The 13,859-nt window shown below is 43.3% G+C and overlaps 1 protein-coding gene across 1 annotated transcript in view; it reads left to right on the plus strand.

Annotated features, from left to right (window-relative positions):
* UMODL1 (uromodulin like 1) overlaps positions 1–11,067 on the plus strand; it is a gene marked incomplete at both ends in the record, with an annotated part of 42,903 nt that extends 31,836 nt beyond the window's left edge. The window contains 6 exons of the mRNA XM_084226338.1: positions 1,590–2,047; positions 2,841–2,983; positions 4,532–4,768; positions 5,610–5,769; positions 8,333–8,420; positions 10,880–11,067. Of these exons, the coding sequence (XP_084082464.1) occupies positions 1,590–2,047; positions 2,841–2,983; positions 4,532–4,768; positions 5,610–5,769; positions 8,333–8,420; positions 10,880–11,067 (1,274 nt within the window). The remainder of the gene's footprint in view (positions 1–1,589; positions 2,048–2,840; positions 2,984–4,531; positions 4,769–5,609; positions 5,770–8,332; positions 8,421–10,879) is intronic.
* Between the last annotated feature and the right edge of the window lie 2,792 nt (positions 11,068–13,859).

Below are 13,859 nucleotides of genomic sequence, written 5' to 3' on the forward strand. Positions count from 1 at the left end.
GAAGTAAAAGCATGTTTTTTCTCTCAAAAATGAAAATTTTGGCCCGGTAAAAATTAAGACAGTAAGTAGATTACAACGTGGATCAGTGACACAAACCTCCTGCTTCACTCATGCTGGGCGTTTACTCAGCATCTCCTCAGAATTGTGAAATGGGGGAAAAACTGAGGAGGCCCCTGGGGCTGGAAGCATCTCCTTGGGCAGTGGGAATATACTATACTAATATTTAATGCTGTGAGGTTCTTTTAAGAATTTTGATCCTCATATTTGCCATAAAAATTACACAGGATTGTCAAGATTCTTAGTGATTTTCATTAGCAGTAGCAGAGGGGACAGAAGAGGTAATAGAGAAAGTAGCAGAAAATAATTGATAGGTGGCTTGACCTTTGTATGGCAGCAGGGAGGAAATGCTGATGTTACAAACTACATTTTTCTATGAGCTGATTCATCTAGCTTCTCTTTCCTCAGGTCATTTGTTAGCTGATGTATGATGGGTCTTTAATTTCATAAATTCTCTTAAGCTTCTTCAGTAATTTATATTTGGTTTTGTAACCACAATGAGAAGGAAGTCACAATGATTTGTCAATTGATACCAACTTTTGTTCAGTTTTAACTGAGATATTAATGTGATGATAAGCTTTTGGGAAATACAGTTCTGGAAGAGCCCCAACTTTTATTTTCCTTCCTTTATTGTGCAAATCAGTCACTTTTTCATTTGGGCCATTTCTGGAAGCTGGGCAGTTCCATAAGGATTTATATATGTGTACAGATTTTATATATTGCTTGGGAAATAGGTGGTATTTTTATGTTTTAGCCACTAAAATTATTTAAGAGAAGTTTTGTGCAATGAGACACATTTTTTTGTGCTTCCCTGCAAATGGAGTTTATTGTCTTGATTCTCTCTCAGTCAGTGGTGGGTGAATACTCAGGGTGTAACCCCAGACCTGTGCTGGATGTTGGTGTTTAACACACATTGATCTGAACCTGGGCTTCCCTTTTTCCCCACTTTTTTTTTCTTCCTGGAACCATTGCCACTGACACATTTATTCCTCTCTCTCAGGACACACCTGCAATATGGGGCTGCCACATGAGGTTTGTCCCATGCATCCCCCAAAATGAGTTTTCCAAAGCACTCAAGATCCCATCTTTTGGGTAGCAACTGGTCACAAATGAGGCCTGTTATTTTTTTTTTTTTTTTTAATCAAACTCCTGGTGATGCCCCCAGCCAGAACTGGGCAGTCTCCTACAGCTCCAGGCAAAAACATACAAGCACTTGCTGAGCAAGTTCCAGTGGGGAATATTGTGCAAGCACTGATCTCCCAAAAGCTGTATGTACATGTGTTTCACACTAATTATTGCAGCTGCCAGGAAATAAAGCACTTCAGCTTTACTGATGGGCACTTTATGTGTCTCATGGGCTCCTTTCTAAAAAAAGCCCCAGCTTTGGCAGTAAGTAGAGCAGGTTAAAAGAACAAAAGAAACTGGTTTCCTGCCAGTAACTGTGAGTTTCCTCCTAAGAGTTTGCTTTTGCCTAATGAGACCAATCTCAACATGTAAATTACAACAGTACCTTTATTTTTGGCGCTCTTCAGCACTTCCCTTCAACCAGAAGGCAACAGTGACAGATAAGAAACCTGTGAACAGCACAATTTTACCTGTGACATCTCTGCAAACTTCAGCTCATGTCTCCTCCCCTGCTTCACTGGACTTCTCTCCTGCTGAGCACAAAGCTCAGGAGGACACCATGCTCTCCAGCACGGTGCTGAGTCCTCTCACCATGGATCCCATGGCATCTCCTGATGTTTTTCCTCGAGCATCTCCAGCCCCCCTGGTCAAACCCACCCAAGAGGTTTCCATTAAAGACGCTGTGAGTGTGTTCTGTGAGATTGAGAGGATTGTCCTTGCCATCCAGAAGAGGTTCTTGCAGCAGGAGTCTGTCCCAGAGAGTTCCCTGTTCCTGGGGGAGCCTGGCTGCAATGTGAGCACCAGCAATGGCACCCACGTGGTGCTGCAGGCGGGCTGGAGCGACTGTGGCACCCAAGTGGAGACCGTAAGTCCTCTGATCCCGGGAATGCCAGCAAGCCCCTGAGCACTTCATTTCTCTTTCAGGAGGGGAGAGGCAGTGGCAGCTCCTTAGCTAGGTGTGCAGTGTCTTAGTTGCTGAACTTCTGTTGGAGAAAGGAATCCCCTTCTGTGATGGAAAGTTAACTCTCTCACCAAAGAGGAGTCTTTGAGGTCAGGCAGCAAAACTCGTGGGTCTGTCCAAACTGAGAGTCACTTCCCATGCCTTTTCTGGGTTCACTTTACAGCTGTCTCTTCTTAAAAGTAATTTCATTATCTCATGCTGACAAATACTTTAATAGCTACCAGCAGTGGGGACAAAGAGTGACAGCTCTCTTTGGATCCCGAACCAATGGCTATGTTCAGACCATGCCAAAGCACAGAAACTCCCTCCTGGAGCAATGACCATTGCTAAGGAATGATCATTGTCCCATCCCTGGAAGTGGTCATGGCCAGGTTAGATGAGGCTCTGGTCAACCTGGTCTAGTGGAAGGTGTCCTGGCCCATGGCAGGGGGGTTGGAACTTAATGATTTTTAAGATCCCTTCCAACCCAAGCTGTTGGTGGAGCTCTGTGATTCTATGATTCTATGATGTGACAAAAAGGAAAAGAAGGAAGACTGGTATATTTTCTTTGCCTCCCTGTACAGCAACAAAGATACTGGAGGTTTAATCTGTTTGCTTTTTGCTGTCAGGAGAATGAGGAACACCCAAGCACTCAAAACAGGAAAGCTCTGGTACAACCCTGTAAATACTGATGTGTTTTCTCCTTTCTGTGCTGCAGAACATGACAACTACAGTGGTGAGAACCACCCTTCGGAATGATGCTTCTGCTCAGGGAACAATCCACCACTTGGGCATTGCCAGTCCCATCCACTGCGTGTTTCAAAATGATGTCTTGACTTCCTCTGGGTACCCTGCAGAAGGGTGAGGAGCACCTCTCTCTGCTTTGAAATTCTGCTGTGTGGCTGAGTGCTGCTGCATTGGGGCTGTAGCTGTATCCAGTGGCAGCACTGGAGCAGTCTGCCATCCTGGGAGTCCTGTGCTCAGAATGATGCCTTAAGTTTTAGCTGTTATATTTTTCAGATCCTGTACTGCAGTAGTGTGTAACTCTGAAATCCATGTAGAGTGTGTTTGTAAGCTCTCTTCACAGTGTGGTCAGGCAAAAAAATCCTTCCAGGCCTGAGAACTAAAGTCATCATCACAGCCTCAGGCCTGAAAAGTATAAACAAAATTAAATTGGAGGGAAGCAAAGTGAGGGAATATAACTTAATTACTTGGACAATTAACCTCTGATATGCAAATAGACCAAACTTGTAGCTGCCTTAAAAACTCATGACCCTCATCCATCTTGGCTGTAGCCTCTGCCAGGCTCCTGCATGGCCCAAGATATATCTGTTAAAGGCCTTTAATAAATATCCACTTTATTCTATAATTCTCTCTAGCCTCTGCTCTAGGTAGCCAGTCCAGGGCACCAAGGAGATCCCTGCTGTGTGCTTCTCTCCTACCCCAAATAATGTGCCAGTAGATCCAATAAGTTGGCCTTTACCTGGCTAAACCACAGGTGGAAATAAACCTTTGGGAACTGCTGGTTCAGGAGTCAGAATTCCTGTCTCCTCATTGCCCTCCTAGGCAATCCCTTGGAGCAATACCAGCATTTTTCTGCTTTTGGAACACATCAGTTTTGTATCTTTCCACCTGATGTGGGCCTGTAGATTGCCATGTGGCTTCTGAGAATGGCAGTTTTTAACCCCCCACAAATCCTTATTTGGTCAACTTGAAAAACCAGAAGATACATCATGCAAATACTTTTTTTGTTGTGGAAGGCCCCACCTTCAAGTAAGATGGAATCAGAGCCACACTTCACGGAAAATCAAGGCTGTGCTGACAGAAAATGTGACAGCCCAAGCCCTTCTGTCATGGGGAATGTCCTCCCTTCATACCAGTGCACCCCCTCTCCTGCCTATCATCCTGCTTAAACTATTGGCCCCAAATCCAGTTTCTGTTTCCTAGCCCTGTCCAGAGATGGTATTTTGCTTCCTATTCCCCAGCAAAATCTTTGTCAGGCCACTTTTCTTTGAGCTCTATAATTTTCTCTTATAATGTGCCTTTCACTTTCTGTTCAGATTTTCCTTGTCTCATTTTTTTGGCTCTTCTCTTCTGCACAAAGCTTTTACTGTCCTTATTTTGAGCTTTCAGAGATCTCATAGCCTTATTCTCCTTCTTCTCCACTCTGGTATTTCTCTCTGCCCTCTTTGAATTGTTGAGACCACCTTTGGATTTTCCCACTTGTGTTTCCATTCTCTCTGCCTTCCCAGCAGAAAACTCAATGCTTTTTCACCCTTCCTTTTGAATAGTGTCCTGCCATCCTGGACTTCAGATTTTAAATATGTGGGGAAACAGGCAGTGATTTAAGACTTGCATAAACTCACAGTCAACTTTGTGGTCTTTAAAAAAGGATAATTGATTTTTCAGACTTTACACCATCTCTGAGGATTTGCATGGATCTGGATACTTCAGAACAGAAATGCAGTTGTTTATTGGAAACTCCCCAGTCCCCAGAAATTTCAGTGTCTCTGCCAGTGAGGATGTGCTGATCGAGGTGGGGATGCAGAGGGCAGACAGCCAGCTCAAGGTGGTTCTCACTGACTGCTGGGCCACTCCAACCAATAATTCAATGGATCCCCTGTCATTTGTTTTTATCAGCAACAGGTACAGCAATGCCATTTGCAAATACCATGAGCCATGCCTTAGGTCTTACAGTGGTACTGACTAATAATGTGTTGTATTTTAAATGGCTTTTACATCTTTTCTCATCGTTCACATGTACAGTTCCTTTCTGTCTGGCCTGGTTGCACCTTCTTTGAACAAGAAAGGTAGATATGAAAAAGGATTTTAAAGGGCTGTGTGAAAGTTTTTTGGGTTTGGTTGTCTTCCTTCCAGTTTTGTGAGGGAATTGTGCTTTTAACCTGAAGAAATCACTTGAAGGTGATTTTGGCAGTCAGTAGTGAAAGAGCTTTGAGAAGTGGATGTTTTATTTCCTGCTCTATGGTTCAGAGGTTTCTCTGTGGTTTCAGGTTTATCAAGAGCTTATGAACCTCTTGTCAACAAAGAAATAGGATATTTAATTCCTCACATATGATATTAGAGCAGCCTCTGGTGAAAGAGGAGGTTTGTTCCTGACTTTATCCCTGATCTCACCCCAATTTCTTAGGCTCACCTTAAAATACAGGATGATCATTTTGCTCAGTAACAAAATCTAGTCCTTTAAGTTTAAGGTTTTTTCAATTTGTGTTTGGTGAAGCCAAGTTTAAATCCTTCTTTCTGTTACTCTTTCCCTCCTTCTCCAGTTCTCCAACCACAGCTCCTGTTCCCCTTGGTTACTGTGAGAATAAAGCAGCAAACAGCCCCTTATCACCAGAGCTGCTTCCTGAAGGGTCTGGCTGTGACTTCCTAAAGGAAGGAAAACCATAAAACCCAAGTTCTGTGCTATAACCAAAACCTGCCTTCTCTTGCCTTAGCTGCTCTGTCTGGTTTTTGTCTCCCTTTTCAGCTGTCCCATCCCAAATACTTACACCACGCTGCTGGAAAATGGGAATTCAAGCAAAGCTCAGTTTAAGATGAAAATTTTTTCCTTTGTCAACAACTCTGTGGTTTACTTACACTGCAGAATTCATATTTGTATGGAGTCACCAGGAAGCACCTGCAGGACTGTAAGTGTTTTGCTCTGATATGCTATTCCCCCCCTCCCCCAAAAAATATATTTTTCTCCAGTGCTATATGGAGTCCTGCAATGGGATGGAAGGAGTAATGTTTCCAAACAAGGTTTAAAATAACTCTAGAGTTTTCCTTTCTTCTCTGCTGAGAGCAGAGAGGAGTGGGGAAACACTACAACCATGTGGAAGTTTCAGCTTTTCCTCCTGTGGCTCATCCTCCTAGAAAAAAGCATGGAGCCTGCACAGAGCTGAGGAACCTGAGAACTGGACCTTTCACTCATTTTAAGGATGACTAAAAAGCAATGGAATTAGGCTGGGTAGAAAAGTATCAGCTCAGATGGATGTGTCACAAAATAGGAACTCCCAGAGTAGCAGTGTCAGAAGAATGTCTGAGTAAATTTATATTTTGTTCTGTCCTTTTTTTCTTATCCCCTACAGATTTGCTTCTTCAACTGAGAGTTTAGGTGCCAGGAAAGGAAGCTCAGTGTCATTAAGTTTCTAGGGCTGTAACTTTAATAGAGATTATTATGGCTTTTTAAAGCCTGATTGCTTTTTAAAGCAATAATCCAAGCCATATTCTGATAAGAACTGCAGTTTTTAATTGTCTGTGCTACAAAGCATTGCATTGTTTCTTTTTACTTGCAAGTAAGTGATACACAGCTTTATCTGAAAATGTGTTGCAACCATAGAAATAAGGAAAAATATGTTTAACTGATGGGTTTTTTTAATTACTAACTGACACTTGGGAATTCTCCTCTTCCTCTGCCTACCTTCCTGGCTCTTTTTCTATCAAGGATGTTTTCATTAGCAGTTTGGTGTTCCCCCATTGTTTAACACTTTCCTCTAGCTCTAAGTAAAACAGTTTAAACTCATTATAAAGCAAATGCTCTCTTCCTAAAGGATTTTAAAAGGCTACCAGAAGATGCTTGTTTCCTTTCTCGAAGTATAAGGCTTCCTCCAGATTAAAAAAAAACAGCAACAAAAAAAAAAAGTAGGGACAGGAAACATGACAATGGTAAAATGGCTCCAGTTTTTGCAGCTGAGTATGAATATAAATATATATAGGATGCATTGTTCTTTCTCCTATGCAAAATTTACCCCTAGGAGAAGTCAGTGAATTCAGTACCTTTGATTGAGGCTGAATTGTGATGTGGGGAAGGCAAGCACCAGACACATCTACACAGGGTGAGCAATGGCTTTTACAAAGAAGGAAGGAGGAGCTGCAGAAAGTGCAAAGATCAAGGAAGACGAGCAAGAACAGAGGATATTTGTAAATAATGTAGGATAAAATGGGAAATTGCCCTGGGTCTGGGATCTGTTCTCTGGGGAATAGTGACTTGCTTCAGGGCAGGTTCAGCTCAGCTCTTCACTCACACACTCAATACTTACATCTTGGATTATTTCTTCTTACTCAGTCTATTTATTCCTTGTTTTCTCCGTGAAAGAGAGTAAGGTGCTCTAAAGTTTAGAGCTGAAAAAAAAATGGACTGGCTGAGGAGAAAAACAGTAAGAAATGAGTAAGAAAAATTACTTTGAATGGGAAGAGGAGTGATGTGGCACCACCATGCAGATGTTTGGTGGAACGTGGTTGCTCCATGGCCATGTGGAACCAAAAATTCATTTCCACCAGGGAGCAACTACATAAATGTGTTCTCTAATGGATCCACCTACCTGGAAAAGCTACTTGAGCTTATATCAAAGTCATAAATAACCACCTGGGTATTTTTCTGGGGGCTGACCCAGCTGAAGACACTGTTGCTGGCAGTGGATTGTAGAGGTTTTCCAGTGCAGCCAAACTGGTAACACTGATGCGATATTCTGGTGTAAACAAGCTGATAAGACACCCTGCTGATTTTGTTGGTCATGGTATGATGCTGCCACTTCTCTGGGTTTTGTTTTGTGCCCTTCCAGGAGAGCCACAGTACCCTTTGAATAATGCCAGGAGGTTTTGGTTCCCATCAGGGACCTTTGGGCAGCAAACAAAAAAAAAGGAAGTGAACAGAAAATGTCTGTGCAAGGACTGCTCACTCAGAGCTAAAGCAGCTGAGCCCCAGCATCCCACAGGACAGGGATTTCAGCCTTGCAGTTCCCAGATTAGTGGTTCTCTTGTCACTGAAGCTGTGGGTAGCTTCAGAATGACACATGGCTCAGCAGGGTCTGAAAGCTGCTGCTGCTTTTGCTGGTGCTGGCTGCAGGATCTGCTGTGCCAGCCATGGGCAGCACAAACATCCAAACAGAAGTGCTTGCAAAACCCTGGCATTAGTGATAAATTTATTCTCCCATAAGGTTTCTCTAAAACAAACAGCAAGTTAATGAAAAGGTTGTGTGTGTGAAGTGTCTGTTCACAGCAGTGTGTTCCAGTGAGACTAATTACAGATTTTGTACTGATTTTTCCCTGATGCCATTTCTTTTGGTGCTAATTTCAGTTTAACAGTTTAACATTAAGAAACAAAAGCTGGATGGTGAGAGTAGCACTGGGCTTTCACAAGCTCCTCAGAAGGTTTTGTAGTTTGAATTAATAAGCCACATGACTTGCTGGAGTTTGAATTGCTTGTTGCAGAGGTGCCATGCAAGGGCTCGGCTCCTGAAGGCTGGAGAAACCATCGCCCTGCGCAGAACATCCTGGGGACCCCTTTGTAAATCAGCTGGTGAGTTGAGAACAGACTGTCATGCCAGGATTATTTTGTGCTGGCAGAGGAACCTGAAGGCCTGTGACACACAGAGGTTTTGTGCCCCTCTATATTCCTTGGGAGCGAGCATTCCTGCTGGAGCCACGTGGCAGCGTGGAGAAGCACGTGCCCTCCTCAGAGCAGGGACTGTCAGGTTGTCAAGGGAATGTAGAAAGGAAGATAAAGTGCTTTTGTGTGGTTGTTTGCACAGGCTAGCAAGTGCAACAACCACAAAATCAAACAATTATTTCAATTGTAAGGTGTGAAAGCAGAATTGATCTTTCAGATTGCAATCGGTTCTCCAAGTGTTTACACTGCTGTTAGTCTGCAATTATTTTGGGCTCTGAAGTCCCAAATCAGAGGATGTAAGAGATTTTACTGTTGTGTTTCCTTTGGCTCCCTGCTACTGACTTCTTTACCACGGTGAGGGGAAGTGGCAGGGCACAGCTGATGCACAGCACCCTTGGTTAATTTGGTGGAATGAAGGTTAATTGAGGGCAACACCAGCACTAGGGACAAGCAAAGTCTAATTTGTTATGCACCTGCTTTTTCTGCATTTAACCTGAGTGATGCTTTCAAGGGCACCTGTGATCTCTCATGTTTTCAGTCATTTTGGCCCCCTCCAGCTTTACATTTATAACTTAACATAAAACACTCATTGAGAGTGGTTTGGCTCCCCAGTGTCAGAGTCTTAACTCGTGGCTACCATAAACAGACAGTTCATAATGTTCTTTTGGACCTAGGAACTGACTCTGCCTTAGAAGAATGTATTTTGCTTCCATTACATGGTCTGTTCAAATAGGTCCTCAGTGCTCATTTCTGAATTAGTTCTTTTTAAAAATAAATAAAGCAAATAATGCAGTTTTCTTTGTTTAGCTCTTACAACAAGTAGCTCTCACTCCCATTTTTGCTGGAGATCCTGATTAATTTCTCATTTTGAAAAATGGTCATTTCCCTAAAGGGCCTCTGGTGAGGAGAGCTTTCTTTGGGTTGTGCTAAATTGATTTCTAGGCAAAGGTGGCACTTTTGGATGCTGTCTCTTATTTCCAGTTTGGATTACCGCCCCACATTTTAAGTGATCTACATCTCTGTGTTGAAGAGGATAACATGAAAAATGATGTCAGGTAATAACAGGTGTAAATGCTGCAGTGAAACATGAAAAACCTTACCTGCTCTGCCCACACCTGGTCACATGCTATGGCAAAGGCCACTGTTCCATGTCCCCAGGAGGGCCTGCTCTGTGTCTGGCCACAGGCTGCCATTTCCACCGTGCCTGTTCTACTTTATTCCTTTGTTTCATGCTGAAATTCAAAAATGAGACTGAATATATTACACAGCACTGCTTTGGCCTGTATTGGAATGATGCCCTGGGTGTCTGTAGCTTGAGCTGCTCTTACTGACCTTTGTGGCTGCCAGCAGTGCCCTTTGACCAAAAATCTTGTCTCTAATTGCAGTGATATTTATCTTCTGTGTACCTCAGGTACCACACAATTGCCTGGCAAAACAAGTGCTGTCCTGAAAATGTAAGCAAACAAATGCATGTTTTTGTAGGTGCATCAAGCCTTGCAGGAAGGGATTGTAAGAACTTGTACAAACAGGAAGAGAGGCATAATAATAAAGGCAGAGGGGTTTCTGCTTGCAGATTCAGACAAATATGTGGAAGTGGCTCAGAGGGAACCAGGAGAACACTTTCTGTCTGTGATCTGTGGTGCCTTGGGAGGCACTTGGCAATGTGGGACTTGACTCTTGCCCACACTGGGGCATTTGGGTGGTTCTTTGCTTCCCCTGTGAGTGTGGGTGCTCTCCCAGCAGAGCACAGGTCTCCTGCAGGTCCTGTGCCCTGTCTGCCACACTTGTGCAGGCACTGCAGTCAGCCTCAGGCTGCTCAGCTGGCTCTAAATGACTGCTCAGGTGCAGCACTGAGCTCATGGTGACCAAGCCAGTGTCACTCCACTGAGCCACATCTCTGCTGGCTCAGCTGGGAGCTTGGAGACCCAGCAGACACAGAGAATCCTCCCCCAAATACTCTGTGTTTGAAGAACAGTTACATACAGGATAAAAGCAAATCATTTTTATAATCATAGATGGATGGAGGCAGGACTAAGATAGGGGAATACTCCATCTCTAAAGTACTTCTGAAAGTAAGGCAGCATTTAAAAAGTCACCAGTACTAATTCTTTAATTCTTACTTTAGCTGAAAATCACACTCAGGTCTGCAGGGACTCTGCACTGGTATGTGAAAAGAGAGCATGGTCTGTCCTCACACCCTTTCCATGAGAATCACCCTCCCCAGAAGGCTGAGGCACTTCTCTAAGCACAGTTCTGTACTGGCACATTGGTTAATTAACATGCAAGGTTTGTTTCTCTCCCCACTAAAAGATTTAGGAATTTCAAGATTTTTTTCTTTCACCTCTTGATTTATTATTTTTTTTCTTTAGCATCTGATTCCAAGAGAGTGAAAGAGGCTGGAATGGGAAGTGGATACATCATCCTCATAGCCCTTGCTGTGTTTGGCTTTGTGCTGGGGGTTGTGACCTTTCTCATTTTCCAGTATCAGCGAAAGACAGGAAGATACAACCTCAGGATCAAGTCTGACAACTTCAGCTACCAAGTGTTCTATGATTAGTGACTAGGTAAGTACTCAATTGTGATCAATTGCATTTTTTAGCTGTTTATCTCTTCCTGAAGTGGTGAAATACTTGTATATGACCACCTTTTATATGAGAATATTTGAAGCTGCTGTCCTTTTTGCTGTGGGTAAAGGCCATACAAGTTAGAAAGAAATTCCTACTGTTCTTCCCTGTTTTCAAATGATGCAAACTACAAGAGGAGGAAGGCAGCATTTTGTCCTTCATCTTCCTTCATGGCTTTGATCTCAGTCAGAGTAAATGACACATCACCTTAGAAAACACCAAAAGGCATTTCCACAAAAAAGCCATGTAATTTTTGGGTTTAAACCAGTGACTAGTGTAATGTAGGAGAGAAACTTTACCACTCTCTTTGTGGTAGTTACCCCTTTCTGCAAAAGCTTGGTTTTAATTATTATTTTTTTGAGAAAGTAGTGGGATGTTAAACATAAAGAGCTTGAAATATTGAGATGCATAAGCAGTGCTCACATGTGCCTGCAGAGAGCCTGAAAACACAGCTCTGAGGACACTTAACCACTGCCACATGGCCTTGGGAATTTAACACTTTTTCAGGATAGCACAGGATTCAGCACTTTTTCTGTACAATTATTCTGTTCTAGCAGCTCAGCATCATTTGCATGCTTGTCTCTTTAAGGGGAGGAGAGAGAAGTGAGGAAGCTGCCAGGCTGAGGATCAACACCTAACAGCACTTCACAGCTCAAGGATGTTTGCTGTGGATGGAACTCTGTTCCTGGAAAAGGGTTTATTTGCCATTATTGCCAGAGTTAGTTAGTGACTCTTCCCTGGTGCAGGCCTCCCACAGGACAATGCCAGGGCCTCATAAATGCACTGGACACATCCCTGTGGCATTTGCAGATAATTCATTTCAATTCACTGAGCACAGAATTATAGAATTTAATATACACCAAAGCAAAGGGCAGGGAGCACTATCCCAGCCTCCTGCTTGTAAGTCCTGAGTGGTCACATTTGCTGTATTTCCATCTCTTTCATCCCAAGGCCACCCTCTTACCCATGTCTGGGCAGCTCCTGGGAGATGGCAGCAGGTGGGGGTGATGCTCTGGTGGCTTCCCAAGGGCTGGATGTGCCAGGAGCCCCAAGAGAAGGTACCTGGGACTCCTTGGTACAACTCCAGCAGCTGTAGTTCCACCATAAATCCCACCACGGAGCCATAACCCAGCAAAAAGGGCACACTGAGGTTCATTGAATTCAAACCTACACATGGAGTCTCTGACCCTCTCCACAGAGCAAGAATGGCTCCTCTTGCATTCATCATTCTGCTCTCCTGAGTAATACCTCAGGAATGGGAATTCTGGAGCTGTGCAAAGATGCTGTAGCATAAAGGATATTGTCAGGCTGATAACACCTCTGCATCACAATGGAGCCTCAGTTGATGTCTCCATTTTGGAGCTGGCACTACTCAGCTCTTCTTTCCTATGTATTTACTGTCCTTGGAAGGGAGTTGATTACCTGTCACAATCCTGATTATTTTGGTTTATTTTTTTTTTTCTAGTGGAATCATATCACATGGAGAACTGAAGTTTGTCTTCACTCAACATTTGGCTTTCTTGCTCTACACATCACTGACTCTTTCAAATTATTGCAATATATAAAAAGCTTCTATACCCCATTTCTCCCCTGCACCTCTTTTTTTCTTAGCAATCTGGTTCTTCCCTGGTATCCTAAGAACTCTTTGTGACAACAGCTCCAGGTTGAAGTGAATTTTGGCAGTTTTTCCACTGATAAAGTAGAAGGGAGGAAAACAAAGACATCTGGCTCTCTCTTCAAGTTTCAAGATATGGTTTTCTCACTGTGACATATCACTATGTGCTCATCTTAGCATCACTTGTGCCATTAATATTGACAAGCTGCATGTTTCCATTGATATTCAAGGAAGTAAATCAGCAAACCCTCAGAGAGATCTCTTTTTCAGTTTGTAATTTGCTATTTACTCAGGGTGAGGTTGAAACTTTGAGCTGCAACAGTGTTGAAGAGCTAATTGTGCAACGCCTTAAGTATACAGAAGCTGGGGAACCAGCATTGGATTTGCCACCAAGTAAGGAAAAGCCACTGTGCATCTGGGGTTTAACCTACTCAGGGTGTTCTTCAGCATGAGTTTTTAAATTTGATTCCTTCTGTAACTGACAAGGTTTCAGTGAAAAAGAGAGAAAGAAAAAAAAATATTATTTTTGTTGCTGGCAGCCCATGTTTTTCCAGATAAATCAGTTGGTCCCTTTGTATTCAGCTCAATTAGACCCTAATGATTGTGCAGTCAAGCCTCACACTGCTGAGAGCTCTCCAATTGCAAATGAAGAGTTCTAAATTTGACCTGAATTTTGCCTGGCTGCATGACCATGGGTGCAGCAGCACAGGCTCACTTGACACAGTCCATTGGGCACACAACAGTCTGGTCAGCTGGATAAACTGGAGCAGAAATCTCCTAATGCAGTCAGCATCCCCTGCAGGGCTCTTTCCTGGGCTGCCCTTCTCTGCTGCCCCACATCTCCTCCTCAGTGAGTGCTGGAAGATGGGAGGTGTCAGTAACTTGTCCCACCAGCCCTGGGTTCTGTTTGCTGCAGTCACTCCTCCTATACAGTGATAATCTGCTGTGCTTGGGCCACATCCAACTTAGTAACTTATAAATAAATTCCTCCTTAAGCTCAATGGACATCCTTATAAATAACTCTTAATGGAAAATGGTCCTTAGCTTGAATCATGAATGTTTCTAGGCAGTCATAGCACTGTGGTGCTGATTTTTGGCTACAGAATAGCA

Source organism: Fringilla coelebs (genome assembly GCF_963513975.1).
Source record: "Fringilla coelebs genome assembly, chromosome: 2".
Lineage (NCBI taxonomy): Eukaryota > Metazoa > Chordata > Aves > Passeriformes > Fringillidae > Fringilla > Fringilla coelebs.